Here is a 13,895-nt window from a genome sequence, read left to right on the forward strand (position 1 = left end):
TTTCCTATTTTATAGGTGGATTCATTTCTTTAAAGAAAAAAACTCATTTTGTGTACTAAAGAATCATACTCACTAATACCTTCTGACATTTTAGTATTCGGCTAATATTCAGTGGGCAGATACTTCTTTTGAAATGAACCTCACTAGCTACATGGTTTTAACCATAACTTGGCTCCACAACTGTGAACCCCCAAGGAATGTAATAGTGATATGACAATATACTTTGAGACTGTAAAAAAATAACCCTGCCAGTGGCAGTTTTTTTAAAAAATGTCTAATCTTTCTTGGTGACCATTTAGCAATAGGTAGCTACAGCCTTAAAAGTATGCATTTTGTCTTTACGATAATTACAATTCTAGAATTTACCCTACAAAAATAAGAAAATATGTAAGAGTTTATGCTTAAGGACATACATTACATTATATATAAGAGTAAAACATTAGAAAGAGTCTATATATCTAGAGATGAAAGGGAGATGATATAAACTGTGTGGTACACCAATGTTCATAGCGGCATTATTCACAATTGCCAAAAGATGAAAACAACCCAAGTGCCCATCCACTGAGGAATGGATAACAAAACGTGTTATAAACATATAAACTGGGAAGCGGACTTGGCCCAGTGGTTAGGACATCCGTCTACCACATGGGAGGTCTGTGGTTCAAACCCTGGGCCTCCTTGACTCATGTGGAGCTGGCCCACACACAGTGCTGATGCGCATAAGGAATGCCGTGCCAGGCAGGGGTGTCCCCGTATAGATACCCATGCTGCTGACAACAGAAGCGGACAAAGAAGATGCAGCAAATAGACACAGAGAAGAAACAACCAGGGTGGGGGAGAGGGGAGAGAAATAAATAAATAAATCTTTAAGAAAAAATAAATAAATAAAATAAACATATAAACTATGCTGCTGTAAGAAATGAAATTGGGATATATATGATAACATGAATGAACTGTATGGACATTATTCTGAGTGAAATAAGCCAGACACAAAAGGACAAATATTGTATGATCCCACTAATATGAACTAAATGTGAACAATAAACAAATAAACAATAAACACACAGAGTTCAAACCTACAGTACAGGTTACTAGGAGATAGGACGAGAGCTGAGAAGGGTACTGATGCTTAATGTCTGTAGATTTTTAAATTAGCTTGACTGTAAAAGTGTGGAAATGGATAGTATGATAATACATTATAGTGAGTATAACTAACAAGGCTGGTTTATAAATAGGATTATGGCTGAAAGAGGTGGTCTAGGGATATAAATGTCAATTGAAGGAAAGCTAGAGAAAAACCTAGGGAATGAATAACAGTGAATATGGCAGTGGATGAGGATTGTAGTTAACAGTACAAATATAAGAATTTTCTTCTATGAACTAGAACAAATGTATGTCACTATTATAAGGTGGTAAGAATATGGTGGTGTGTGGGAAAAATACAATTAATGTAACTTATGGACTATAGTTAACAGCAATATTGTAATATTCATGCATCAATGTCAAATAAGGTACTATATCAACACTAAGCGTCAACAATGGGGGGGTATGGGATCTTTTCTTTTGGACTAAGGAAAATGTTCAAAAATTTACTAAGGCAAAGACTGCACAACTCTGTGATGAAAGTGACAGCCACTGAATGTACACTTTGGATAGACTGTACAAAGCCTGAGACTATATAACAGTGAACCATGTGGTGGAAGACGGACTGTAGTTAACAATATGGATATGAGAATGTTCTCTCATGAACTATAACAAATGCACACTACTAATAAAATATTTGGTATTAGTGAGCTTTCAAAATGTGCTAGGCACTGTGCTAATTGCTTTACAGGGTCATCTTTATGACAATCCTATGAGATAGGCACTGGTATTCCTATTTTATATAGAAGGGACTGAAGCTTCTACACAACTGTCCTGATGGTATAGAATTAGTAAATAGTAAAATAAGTCACATTCCAGAACATACATTTTCACCTGACAGTGACAGGATAACTGTCACAGCTTATGAAACCAACAAATATCAGCCATAACAAAAACTTAATAGCCCACCATCTACATTTTAAGGATGCTTTCCCAAAATCTTGGTATGAGTATCAATACACAATATTTTTGTTGCTTAGTATTTTAAAACTCTTGATACTCATTGATTTTGAAAATGATTATACACAAATACAGTCCTGTTACTTATCTCCTAGTTAGTTGGTGAGCTAGAAATGATGTCTAGGATATCACCTAGCCACTAAAGTGGTGCCAAACCTTATAGAGCAGCGTGTCAGTTTGAAGCTGGGTAGATTCCAGAAGCTCACGTTCTTAAAACTGATCCACTCCAGTGGGTGTAAGACCTTTGATTAGATTCAGCTAAGGGACTTTCCTTTTGATTAGATCACTTCAGTAGGGCATGGCCCAGGGTGGGTCTTAATCCTTTTAACTGGTGTCCTTTGAAAACAGAGGAATAAAGAGACACAGGGAAAAAAAACACAGGAAAAAAGCCACAGTGACAGAAGCCTTCAGAAGTTGAAATCAATGAACCCTGGAAAGAGAAAAGTCACAGATGGAGCAGCCCAAAGGAGAACTAGCAACAGGGCCAGAGGAGAGGGGAGAGATGAGCTGACACCACTATTATGCCCTGCCATGTACCTGATTGCCCACAGGTGAGCTCTGGGAGAAAGTGAGCCTCAGAAAAAGGCAGAGACTGGAAGAACCAGCATTGTGCGTGGCACAGCATTCTTTGCATGCATCAGCACTGCATGTGGGCTGGCTCACCACATGGGTCAGGAGGCCCTGGGTTTGAACCCTGAACCTCCCCTATGGTAGGTGGATGCTCTATCAGTTGAGCCAAATCTGCTCCCCTCCAATGAAGGTTCTTGAAGAGTTCTGGGAGATGTTGGCTGTCTAAAGACGAGCTGGGAAATTCTCTCAATGCTGGAATTACTTCCCCTTTTAAGGGATTCAACTGATTGGGTTAAGCATCACTCATTGCTGATTGCAATCTCTCTGACTGTTTTAATTATAACCAGATATCTATGATTTACCACTGCAGTAAATTCAAAGGTGATTAAAGTCCATAAATGCCCTACTATTACAGTTAGCCCAGTGCTTGCTTGACCAAATAATTGGGCACAATTACCTGGTCGAGTTGACACAATAGCCTAACCATCACAGACATCATCTACAAAAGAAGTAGGAAAGGCTGTTCCGGGAAACAGAAGAAATAAATGAGCAAATTAGAAAACAGAAAGACGAAGCTTAGGCTCATATGCAACAAGCATCCAGGAATGCAGAAAAATCAAATGGTGGAAGTAGAAATGGCAGTAAATTGGTCCAAAGATGATCTACAATTACTAATTAAACTTTGAACCTCTTCTCTGATGGAACAAATTCAAGATGGGAAATTATTGCTAACTACATGAATATACATTCTTCTTCTGGAGTCAAGAGAACTGCCAAGATGCTACTGGCAAAGCAAAGAGTCTCCAAAAATTTGACCCTCATCAAAAAGATGGCATAAACAAAAAGGCTTTTGAGAAATTAAAAAAAAAAAACATGGAGTGGTGCCTCAAGGAGACAATGTCACACCTTCAGAAAGATTTGAAGAACCATGCACAGATTCCATTCCTTGGACAAGAGAAGAACACAAGCTTTTGGAACAAGCTTTGAAATCATATCCAGTAAAAACACCAAAAGAGAAAAAAATAGAAACAGTGCCTGGCAGGACAAAGAAGGACTGAATGAAACTATATAAGGAACTTGTCAAAATGGTAAAAACAAAGAAAGCTGCTCAAGATCAAGTGATGAATGCAAGCAGAGCCAAGAAATGATGATCTTTGTTGTGTGTGCATTTTTATAATAAAAATGAAAATATTGTACGAATTTTTATTCTTAAAATTACACTTAATTTGAATATTACTTGCAACATAGTTTCACTGAGCACAAAGATCAACCATTAGGCAAAACAACCTACATGTTAGTTGTCTTATTCTTTGAGAGTTTGAGAAAACATTTCATTTCCAAATATACATGTTCATGTAAATACATATATCTATTTAATATCCATATATTTTAAAAATAAGCTGTGGTAGAATTATTCAACAGAGAAGTACTCAGCCAATAAAAATAAAGATCTGGCTCTGCATTTATTGATATGGAATGACAGTGATGTATCTTTTAATGGAGATTACAAGTTATAAAAGAGAACACATAGGATTCCAGAATACACAATATGTATGTACATTATGATATACCTTATCATGTGTAAGTTTGAATATTCAGGTACAGAAGGATCTACACTAAAATATTAATACTGGTTATCTCTAGAATTGGGATATGTAGAGACTTGGCTATATAGTCTAACTGGTTTTATGGAAAATTGGGAGTAGTTTCTAATTTTCTTTATACCTTTTTCCCTTTTCTTCACCTTTTATGATAAGCATACAATACTTCTATAATCACAAAATGTTTGAATATCAATAATCATACATAAAGAATCTCAATATCTGACTTTATCTCATGTCTTTACACTGATGATGATTGCCAGAATGTTCTGGCATAAAAGGAGGCAAGTATACTTCCCAGTAAAAAGGAGGGCCTATGATTCTCAAATTGACAATCCTGAGAATTTTCAGTATATCATGTATAACTACTTAGCATAGTCCTTGTCTTTATATACGTTCTTCTTAATAAAGAGAAACAGTATAGGTAATACACATTCATTGAGGTTGGAAAAAACTTACTGCAGTGGACAATCTGGATGCCAATGTCATTTCCAAGTTCCCTTTGAGACCAAGAAGTGCAGGAACTAAAATGAAAACTTCTGTTACTTTTTTGAACACCTCCCAGTGCTGTAAGAGAAAAAAAAAAAAGCCAAAATTTTCTGACAATCTTTTAAAAACATTTTATAACAAAGTTATTTCTAAAAATCCCAGCCTTTTTCCACAACTTTACATCTTCATTTTGATTAACTACACAAGTCATTTAATCAGTGAACATCTAGCTAACCCCATTCTCTGGGTTTTTGAAGACTTGATTAACTTTAGAAGATTCAGCAAGAGTTGGGAGTGATAGCTAATACATCCCATTCAACATCTAGTTTGCTACTCAACTCTGATATTCATAAATTTTACTTATCCCTTTATGACAGCAAGTGGCAGTATAGCTAGTAGTTAAGAGAGCAGACTCTGGAAACAGAAAACCTGTATTTGAATCCTACATAGGTCTAACACTTTCTGCAACACCACAAGAGTAGTTTTTATCTAATTTACAAACGATAATTTACAAATGAAGAAATAAAGATTCAGAGAAGTTAAATGATTTTCCTAAGGTCAAAAGATGGGACTGAGAGTTAATCTAAGGAGTTCTGAGAATTCCCCTGTTCTCGTCCCCATTCTAGACTGTGAGGCAAGATGTTCCAGAGCACAGGATTATAAAAATAGCATTACATGCAAATTTAGAAGATTTGAGATTTTAGGCATGGATCTAGCTGTATGAACCTGGATGAGTCACTTACCTTTCTGATCTTGATTTCTTCATCGATGAAATGAAGAAAATATCTGCCCTGTCTATCCCTCTGAGAATACCATGACAATGAAAATAAAAGATATTAAGTGCCTTCTAAAGCAAAAAGATCATACAACTATAAAGTGCTATTTTACAAATGTTATTAAGAAAGGATGTGTTATGTTAAGATATTTTATGATGGGTTAAGGATTCTGGTATACTAGGGGAAAATGCATCCTTCAGAGATGATGGTGGTGGTGATGATAGTAAATAAGAACAGATAATAATAGCAAATTTTAACAATAGCTAACATTCACTGAGTGATTACTATGTAATAGGAACTGTTCTTCAGGTTTACTCACTTAATCTTCAAAACAAATCTGTGAGAGGGAAACGGATGTTAACTCAACAAACTGAGTTCCTATCTACCATATAGGAGGTCCAGGGTTCGATGCCCAGGGCCTCCTGGTAAGGGCAAGCTGGCCCACGCAGAGTGCCAGCCAGCGCTGAAATGCCACACTTCACAGGAGTGCTCCCCTGCGTGGGAATGCCACCCAGCGTGCGAAAGCCACCCCATGCAGGAGTGCCGGGTAATGCTGAGAGCTGGCACAGCAAGATGATGCAACCAGAGACAGAGGAGAGAAAATAAGAAGACATAGCAGAACAGGGAGTTGAGGTGGCGCAAGAGAGTAATCGCATCTCTCCCACTCCGGAATGTCCCAGGATAGGTTCCTGGAGCTGCCTAATGAGAATACAAGCAGACAAAGAAGAACAAACAGCAAATGGACACAGCAAAGGGGTAATGGGGGTGGGGGAGAAATAAATAAATCTTTAAAAAAATTATTTTTATCAGATCAGTGATAATTCAGGAATTATCTTACCTACATCTTACCTACATCATCATTTTAAGACTCCTACCTACATGATTTGATCTTAGAAACACCAGAACATCCAAATATCCTTATCAGTCACATGCCATTATATTTTAGATCTATTGGGATGCATTCCTTTCAGTAATTACTATCCTTTTCAAGTTCAAGTCAAATAAAATCCTTCTATGAGAATTACCATAAAATGCTTAACACCTTAGCATTGATGTAATAACAATTAAAATTATTTATTGCCTACCTCATGCTAAATAAAGTGTACATTCTTTTCTCTACACCTACAGAGGTGTACTTGCAGATGTTCCCAAACTTTCTCAGTTCACAGCAACCTTAGGATCTTGGTAATGTGTTCATGGCACCCTAAGCCAAAAGCATTAAGCAATCATCCTATTAATTAAGTAGTTAGGCCCAAACAACTTAATATGTATCTATGTTCTAACAATTCAGTAGCCATTTGAAGAAATAATACAAATAAATGGAAAGAAAAATTACTTTATGTCCTTCTTAATCATAATTACTTACTAATAGGATAGTACACCTGTTCAGTACTGCACAACTTCTCAAATCTGGAATCAGATTATAAATTGCTATCCCCATTTCCTGTTGCACATTAATTTTTGTTTTTTATCACAGTAACCACTGAAAACCCAGCTTTGCAAACATGTCATGAAAAGGAATGGAGTGTGATCTAATATTGAAAGGTAATTATTGATATGTTAAGGCTTATGGTTCCTATTTTTGCCTTCTGTTTGTTTTGGGTTTTTTCTTTGCTTTCTTTTTCTTGCTTTATTGTGGTTTACTTGAACTTTCTTTTTACAAGTCCATTTTGATTTATCTATTGTGTTTTGAATGTATTTCAAAACTTTTAGTTTTAGCTTTTTAGTGATTGCTCTGGGCATCACATAATATATACATAACTTATTACAATATACTGGTATTATTTTACTATTTTGAATGAAATATAGAAACTTTATATCCCTTTACATCTTTAACTTTCCCCATTAATAATTGCCTTAAATATTGCCTTAAATAATTGCCTTAAATGTACGTACATTTAGGACCACATCAGATTGTGTTATAGTTATTGCTTCAACTATCAGACATAATTTAGAAAATTCAAGAGCAGGAAAGCGAACTATATTTACCCATATTTCTACTTGCCGTGTTCTTCCTTCCCTCCTATGTTCCAACATTTCTTCTGGTTTCATTTCATTTCTGTTTAGAGAGGCTTTCTTAAGCCATTCTGAGTAAATCTGCTGGTGAAAAATTCTGTTTTTCTTCACTGAAAATGTCTTGATTTTTGCCTTCATTCCTGAATAATATTTTTTGCTGGGTACAGGATTCTGGTTGGCAGTTATTTTCTTTCAGCACTTGAATAATGTTTTGCCACTTCTTCGTTTCAATGGTTTCTACCAATTAATCCACTATCATTTGAGTATTCTCTGGCTACTTTCTAGGTATTTTTTTTCCTTTAGTTTAATTGTGATGTGTCTTGGTGTGGGTTTCTTTGGATTTATCTTGTTTGGGGTTCACTCAGATTTTTTAATCTGTAGGCTTATGTATCTTGCCAAATTTGGTAAGTTTTCAATCATTATTTCTTTTTTTTAATCTTAATCTTGATGTATTTTTCCCTAAACCTACCCTATTATTATTTTTATATCATTTATATATGAACATACGTAATAACGGTATGGTAAAAGTTGTGAACTTATAAAGCAAACATGTATAACATCATACAAGGGTCCCATATATCATACCAACACCTTGCATTGTCATGAGACATTTGTTACAAATTATGAAAGAATATCATGAAAATCTTACTATTGACTATAATCCTTATCTTAAATTTGGTATATTTTTCCTCCAATCGACCCTATTATTATTTGCTGAATATATTTTTATGAATGAAGTTGTTAACTTACCAAACAATCATGTACATGTTCAGAATCTCTATACAACACCCCTCTATCAACACACCACACCATGGTGGAACATTTTTTACAGATTATAAAATAATATGATCAGACTATTATCAGTTCCATAGCGTACATTTAGCATACTTTTTTCAAACTCCCCCATTATGAACACAGTACATGCATGAATATTACATTACTGTTAACCACAGTCCATAAGTCACTCCTATTGTATTTTTCTCATGCTTCTCCACATCTCCACTACCCTGTGAGAGTGACATACATCTGCTCTAGCTGACAAAGGACACTCTTGCATCTGTACCCATTGACCACAATTCTCATCCACCTCTGGGTTACTGTGTTATTCAGTCCCTAGATTATTCCCTAGCTTTCTTTCAGTTGGCATTTACATCCCTAGATTACCCTTTTTAGCCACATTCCCATTTTCAAATCAGCTTTACTCACTATATTGTGTTAGCATCAACTCTAGACATTTCTACGTTTTTACAATCAGGTTAATTAAAACTTCTACATGGATTAAACATCAGTAGTACATCTCAGTCCTCCTCTTATTGCCTTTAAGAATCCACCACCTACCATCAGGTCTTGAAGATGTTTTCCTACATTTTCTTCTAGAAGCTTTTTGGTTCTTGCTTATATTTAGGTTTTTGATCCACTTTGAGTTAATCTCTGCCTAAGGTGTGAGATAGGGGTCCTCCCTCCTTCCTTTTGCTATGGACAACCAGTTCTCCTAGCACCACACATTGAATGAACTGCTCTGCCCAAGCTCAGTGGGTTTGACAGGCCTGCCAAAAATCACTTGACAATCAACATGAAGGTCTGTTTCTGAACCATCAGTTTGGTTCCATTGGTCTGTGTCTGTCTTTATGCCAGTTCCATGGTGCTTCCACCATGTAGCTAGGTAAAAGAATCCAAAGTCTGAAAGTGAGAGTCCTCCAACCTCACTCTTCCCTTTAAGATGTTTCTGGCTAGTCAGGACCCCTTACACTTCCAAACAAATTTGACAAGCATGTTTTCCCATTCACTTTTTTAAATGCTGGTGGAAGTTTTATCGGGATTGCACCAAAATTGCACATCAATCTGGGTAGAATTGACACCACAAAGATACCCATTCTCTAATCCATGAGCATGGAATGCTCCTTCAACCATTTAGGACATTTTCAATTTCCCCCAACAATGAGCTACAGGTTTTTGAATACAAGTGCTATACATCGTTGGTTATGTTTACTTCTAATTATCAACTCTCCTAGTTGCTACTGCAAATGGAACCCTTCTTTCCTGACTTCCTCCCCAGACTGTGCACAACTAGTGTCTTTTAAAGCCTATATCATCTGATATAAGTATAGCCACTCCGACTTTTAAAATTTTTATTACTGCATGCATGGAATATCTTTTTTCAGCCTTTCACCATCAGTCTATTGGTATTCTTGGATCTAAGATGAGTATCCTGCAAACAGCACACAGATGGCTCACACCCTCCCATACACTCTGCCAGTCTGTGTCTCCCAATTGGGGAGTTCAATCCATCAACACTCAACATCACTACCATAAAGGCAGTTCCTATTTCATCCATTTTGACCTTTGGGCTTTATCTGTCATTTTATTTTCACCACTCTTTTGATACTTTTAGTTAACTTTACTGGAAAAGTCTTCATTTCTGGACTCTCTTCTAAGCCTCTCTTTCCTGTCTTTTCTCTTCAGACTGTAGCACACCCTTGCTACATATCTTGCTTCCATGGTCTCCATGGACTCTGATGAGAAATCAGCACTCAATCTTATTGGGTATCCCTTATATGTTATACATTGTTTTTCTCTCGCTGCTCTCAGAATTCTCTCCTTGTCTTTGGCATTTGACATTTTGATTAGTATGTGTCTTGGAGTTGGTCTATTCAGATTTGAATGGGAGTACATTGTGCTTCTGGGGCACAGATATCCATGTCCTTTAATAGGACTGAGAAATTTTCTACCATCATTTCTTCAAATATTCCTTCTGCCCCTTTTCCCTTCTCTTCTCCCTCTGGGACACCCATGACATGTATGTTTGTACATCTCTTGCTGTTGTTTAGTTCCTTGAAACCGGTTCAATTTTTTCCATTCTCTTTTTCATCTGTTCTTTTGTATGTTCATTTTGGATACCATTTCTTCAAGTTTACCAATCCTTTCTTCTTCCTCCTCAAATCTGCTATTAAATGATTCCAGTGTATTTTTTATTTCATTTATTGTATCTTTCATTCCCATAAGATGTGCTATTTTTCTATGTATGCTGTCAAATAATTCTTTGTGCTCATCCAATGTCTTAATAGCCTTAATCTCTTTAGCCATGTCTTTGAATTTATTAAGGAGGTTTGAACATCTATGATTAGTTGTCTCAACTCCTTTTGTAATCTGGAGGCTTATTTTGTTCCTTTAACTGGGCCATATCTTCCTGTATCTTGGTGTGGATTGTAATTTTTCGTTGGTGTCCAGGCACCTGGCTTACTAGATGTATTTATTCTGGGTGCAGTTTCTCTCTTTAGTTAAGGCTTTCTTGCCCTTTCTTCCTTGCTGGTTGTGTGGCAGGAGCCAAGAATGTAGTTGGTGCTATAAGCTGTGGAGCCTCAAGCTGCCTGCATTGCCCCAGGAACTGGTGAATCTTCTTCCATCTTTCTCCTTTGCCAGGGGTAGGGTCAGACCACAGTTGTGTGTAGTAATCCAAGTTGTACAGGCCTAGACTGTAGTTACCCAGAAAGACTGATGAAGCTTAATGCTCCTTTCTTCTTTGCCTGGGGTGGGGATGGAGCTGCAGGTGTGGGCAGCAAACTAAGCCGTGTGGGTCAAAACTGACCACAGTTGCCCAGGTAGACTTCCAACTATTCAGTCTGCCTGTCAAATGTACCTGCAGTTACCCAGAGAAGCTGGTGCAGGGCTTGCCAGCCTCTCCCTGCTAATGGGGGACTGAAGCCTAGGCTAGGGCAGCAGGCCAATCTGGGTCAAAAAAGCTGGTCCCCACCTTTACAGTGATTTTCAGTCAGCCCGGCATCCCCTCATGCCAGGGGAAGAGTCAAAATGGCCTCTTTCTGACTTGGACAGGTTCAAACTTTAGCTGTTCTTAGGGTTATACTTTAGCCAGTCGATTTTACTAATCAATAGCTGAAGTCAGTGGCCAACTGTCTCTTCCTCCCATGTTTGGGAAATGGAGTTTTCAATTCCAACCACAGAATAGCTCCTGAGGCAGCTTGTACAACCAGAGGATGATCACTGGCCTCTGTGGCATGGCCTGTAATTTTCCGGAGGGGCTGGTACAGTTCCCCCCAGCTTCCTCTCTGTGGGAGGTGGGGCTGGAGATCAGGCTAGAGCTACAATCTGAACTGGATGGAAAGAAGCCAGTCCTATGAGCACTGCGATTTTCAATCCACCCTGCTTCCCCTTGTGCTGGGACAGAGTTAAAATGGTGGCTACTGGCCTCTTTCTGACTTGGACGGCTTCAAACTTCAACTATTCTTAGGATTATACTTTAGCCCACCAAATTTACTAATCAGTAGCTGAAGTTGGTGCCCAACTATCTCTTTCTCCCCCACTTTGGGGAAGTGGAGCTTTCAATTCCAGCCGCCGAACAGCTCCCGAGGCGGCTTGTGCCTCCAGTGGAGGATAAGTACCAGCCTCCATGGTGTGGAGCACTCTACTTACAAATCTTCTCTGCAGAAGTCTCCTCCTTCCATTCCTTCAAGGACATTGCAGGATGCTCTTCTGGTCTCCTGGAGCCCCCAAACAAGTGCTTTAGATAGCGCTGAGTGATTACTAACTGCCCTGTAGCAGAAGCTGACTCTAGGTGCTCCTTACTCTGCCAACATCTTGCTGGTTCTGTTAGTCATTATTTCTTGAAGTGCTTTTTCAGTCTTTTTCTCTTACTCCTCTCCTTCCAGAATTCCAATGATAGAAACGTTAGATCTTGTATTATAGTCCCACAGGTCTCTGAGACTCTGTTCTTTTTTCTATTCAAATTGTGTAGTTTGTATTGTCCTACCATCCAGTTTATGATTCTTTCCTCTTTCCCCTCCATTCTGCTATTAAGCCTAGCCACTGAGTATGATTCAGTCATTGCATTTTCCCATTCCAAAAATTTCATTTGATTCTTTATTTTTTTTATTTGCTGAGGCTTTTTATTTCTTTGTTGAAACTTTTTTTTTCATTTGTTTCAAGAATATTCGTAATTGCTTGCTGAAGTATTTTTCATCATTGCTGCTTTAACATCTTTGTTAGATAATTCTCACATCTCTGTCATCTTGTGCCGGCATCTACTGAATGTCTTTTTCATTTTATTTGAGGTCTTCCTGTTTCTTGAAATGATGACTTTTTTATTGCAATTTGGACATTTTTGTATTATCTTATAAGACCCTGGATCTTAGTTAAACCTTCTGGTTTAGCTGGTTTTCTCTGACACCACTCTAGCAGGGGAAGGGGGGACACCACCTTGTTATTACCAGGTGGGAGCAGAAGTCCAGGTTTCCCATTTGGCCTCTGTTGACATATGCGGAGTAGAGAGGCCTTATTACTATTGGGTGGGGATTGGAATTCCATCTCCCTATGTGTTTTTCACTAACACCATGGTGGGGTTATTACTGGGCAATGGTGAAAGTCCTGATGCTCCATTAGGTTTCTTCTGATACCACTCCAGTGGGGAGGCAAAGGGATGTCTTGCTGCTATTGAATGAGAATGGTAGTCCAGGCTCCCCCTGTGGTCTCCACTGACATTGCAGCACATGTGTGTGTGTATGTGGGGGGCAGGCTTATTATGAGCTGGCAGGGATTAAAGGTTTGGCTCCCTACTTGGCCTTCTTTGACACCACCCTAGGCAGAGTGTTGGGGTATCTAGTTACAGCTTTGCGAGGGTGGACAACTATGTTCCCGGCTGGGCCATTGCTGATGTGGGTGTGAGTGGGTCACACTTTTCAAAAATGTTTAGCTGGAGTAGAACAATTAGTGTCTAAATGTTTTGTCTTGCTAGACTGCCCTTTTCCTGGTCCCTTGGCTAGAGAAAGCAGGCTTTCATTGGGCCTTTTTTGTCTGCATCCATTGGCATTTACAGGTTGCTAGTTTCTTCAGCTCCAATTTTGGGATAAACTAGACAAAATAAAAAACCAAACAACTCACCACTGTGTTGTTCCTTGGATCTCTAGATATCTAGCCAGTCTGTCTTCTCTCCACCTGTCAGGGTCTCCTTATGTTTGTTTTATATCAAATTTCCAGGGTCTTCAGTTGCACTTAATGGGCAGAATTAAAAAAAAAAAAAAAGTGCACATCTCCATCTTCCCAGAAGTGGAAGTCCACAAATTACTCTTAAAATTAAAATGGAACCATTACATCAGAGGCACTTCTTAAGGTACTTATATATTCATTCATACACCAGTTACAATCCATGTATTTACATTTTCTACTCTTACCAAAAAGGCATAGGCTTTAGGGTAAAATTTTGTATTTGAATTCCCACCCTTGCATTCACTAGCTGAATGACCTCTCTGAGCCTCAATCAAGCCCCTCATTTGTAAAGTAAGGATAATAGCTATAAACTTAATCCTTGAATTGTACCTCCAATTCAAAA

The 13,895-nt window shown here is 38.0% G+C and overlaps 1 protein-coding gene across 3 annotated transcripts in view; it reads right to left on the reverse strand.

The window, feature by feature from the left end:
• Window positions 1-13,895, reverse strand: part of SLC41A2 (solute carrier family 41 member 2) — a 174,122-nt gene that overhangs the window by 114,211 nt on the left and 46,016 nt on the right. For all 3 annotated transcript variants that reach the window (XR_009188336.2, XM_004446785.5, XM_058308663.2), the window contains exon 3: window positions 4,734-4,841. Coding sequence is in view for 2 of the 3 variants with exons in the window: in XM_004446785.5 (XP_004446842.1) it covers window positions 4,734-4,841 (108 nt within the window). In the remaining variant the exon portion in view is untranslated. The remainder of the gene's footprint in view (window positions 1-4,733; window positions 4,842-13,895) is intronic.

This window comes from Dasypus novemcinctus, chromosome 12, assembly GCF_030445035.2.
Source record: "Dasypus novemcinctus isolate mDasNov1 chromosome 12, mDasNov1.1.hap2, whole genome shotgun sequence".
In the NCBI taxonomy this organism is placed as follows: domain Eukaryota; kingdom Metazoa; phylum Chordata; class Mammalia; order Cingulata; family Dasypodidae; genus Dasypus; species Dasypus novemcinctus.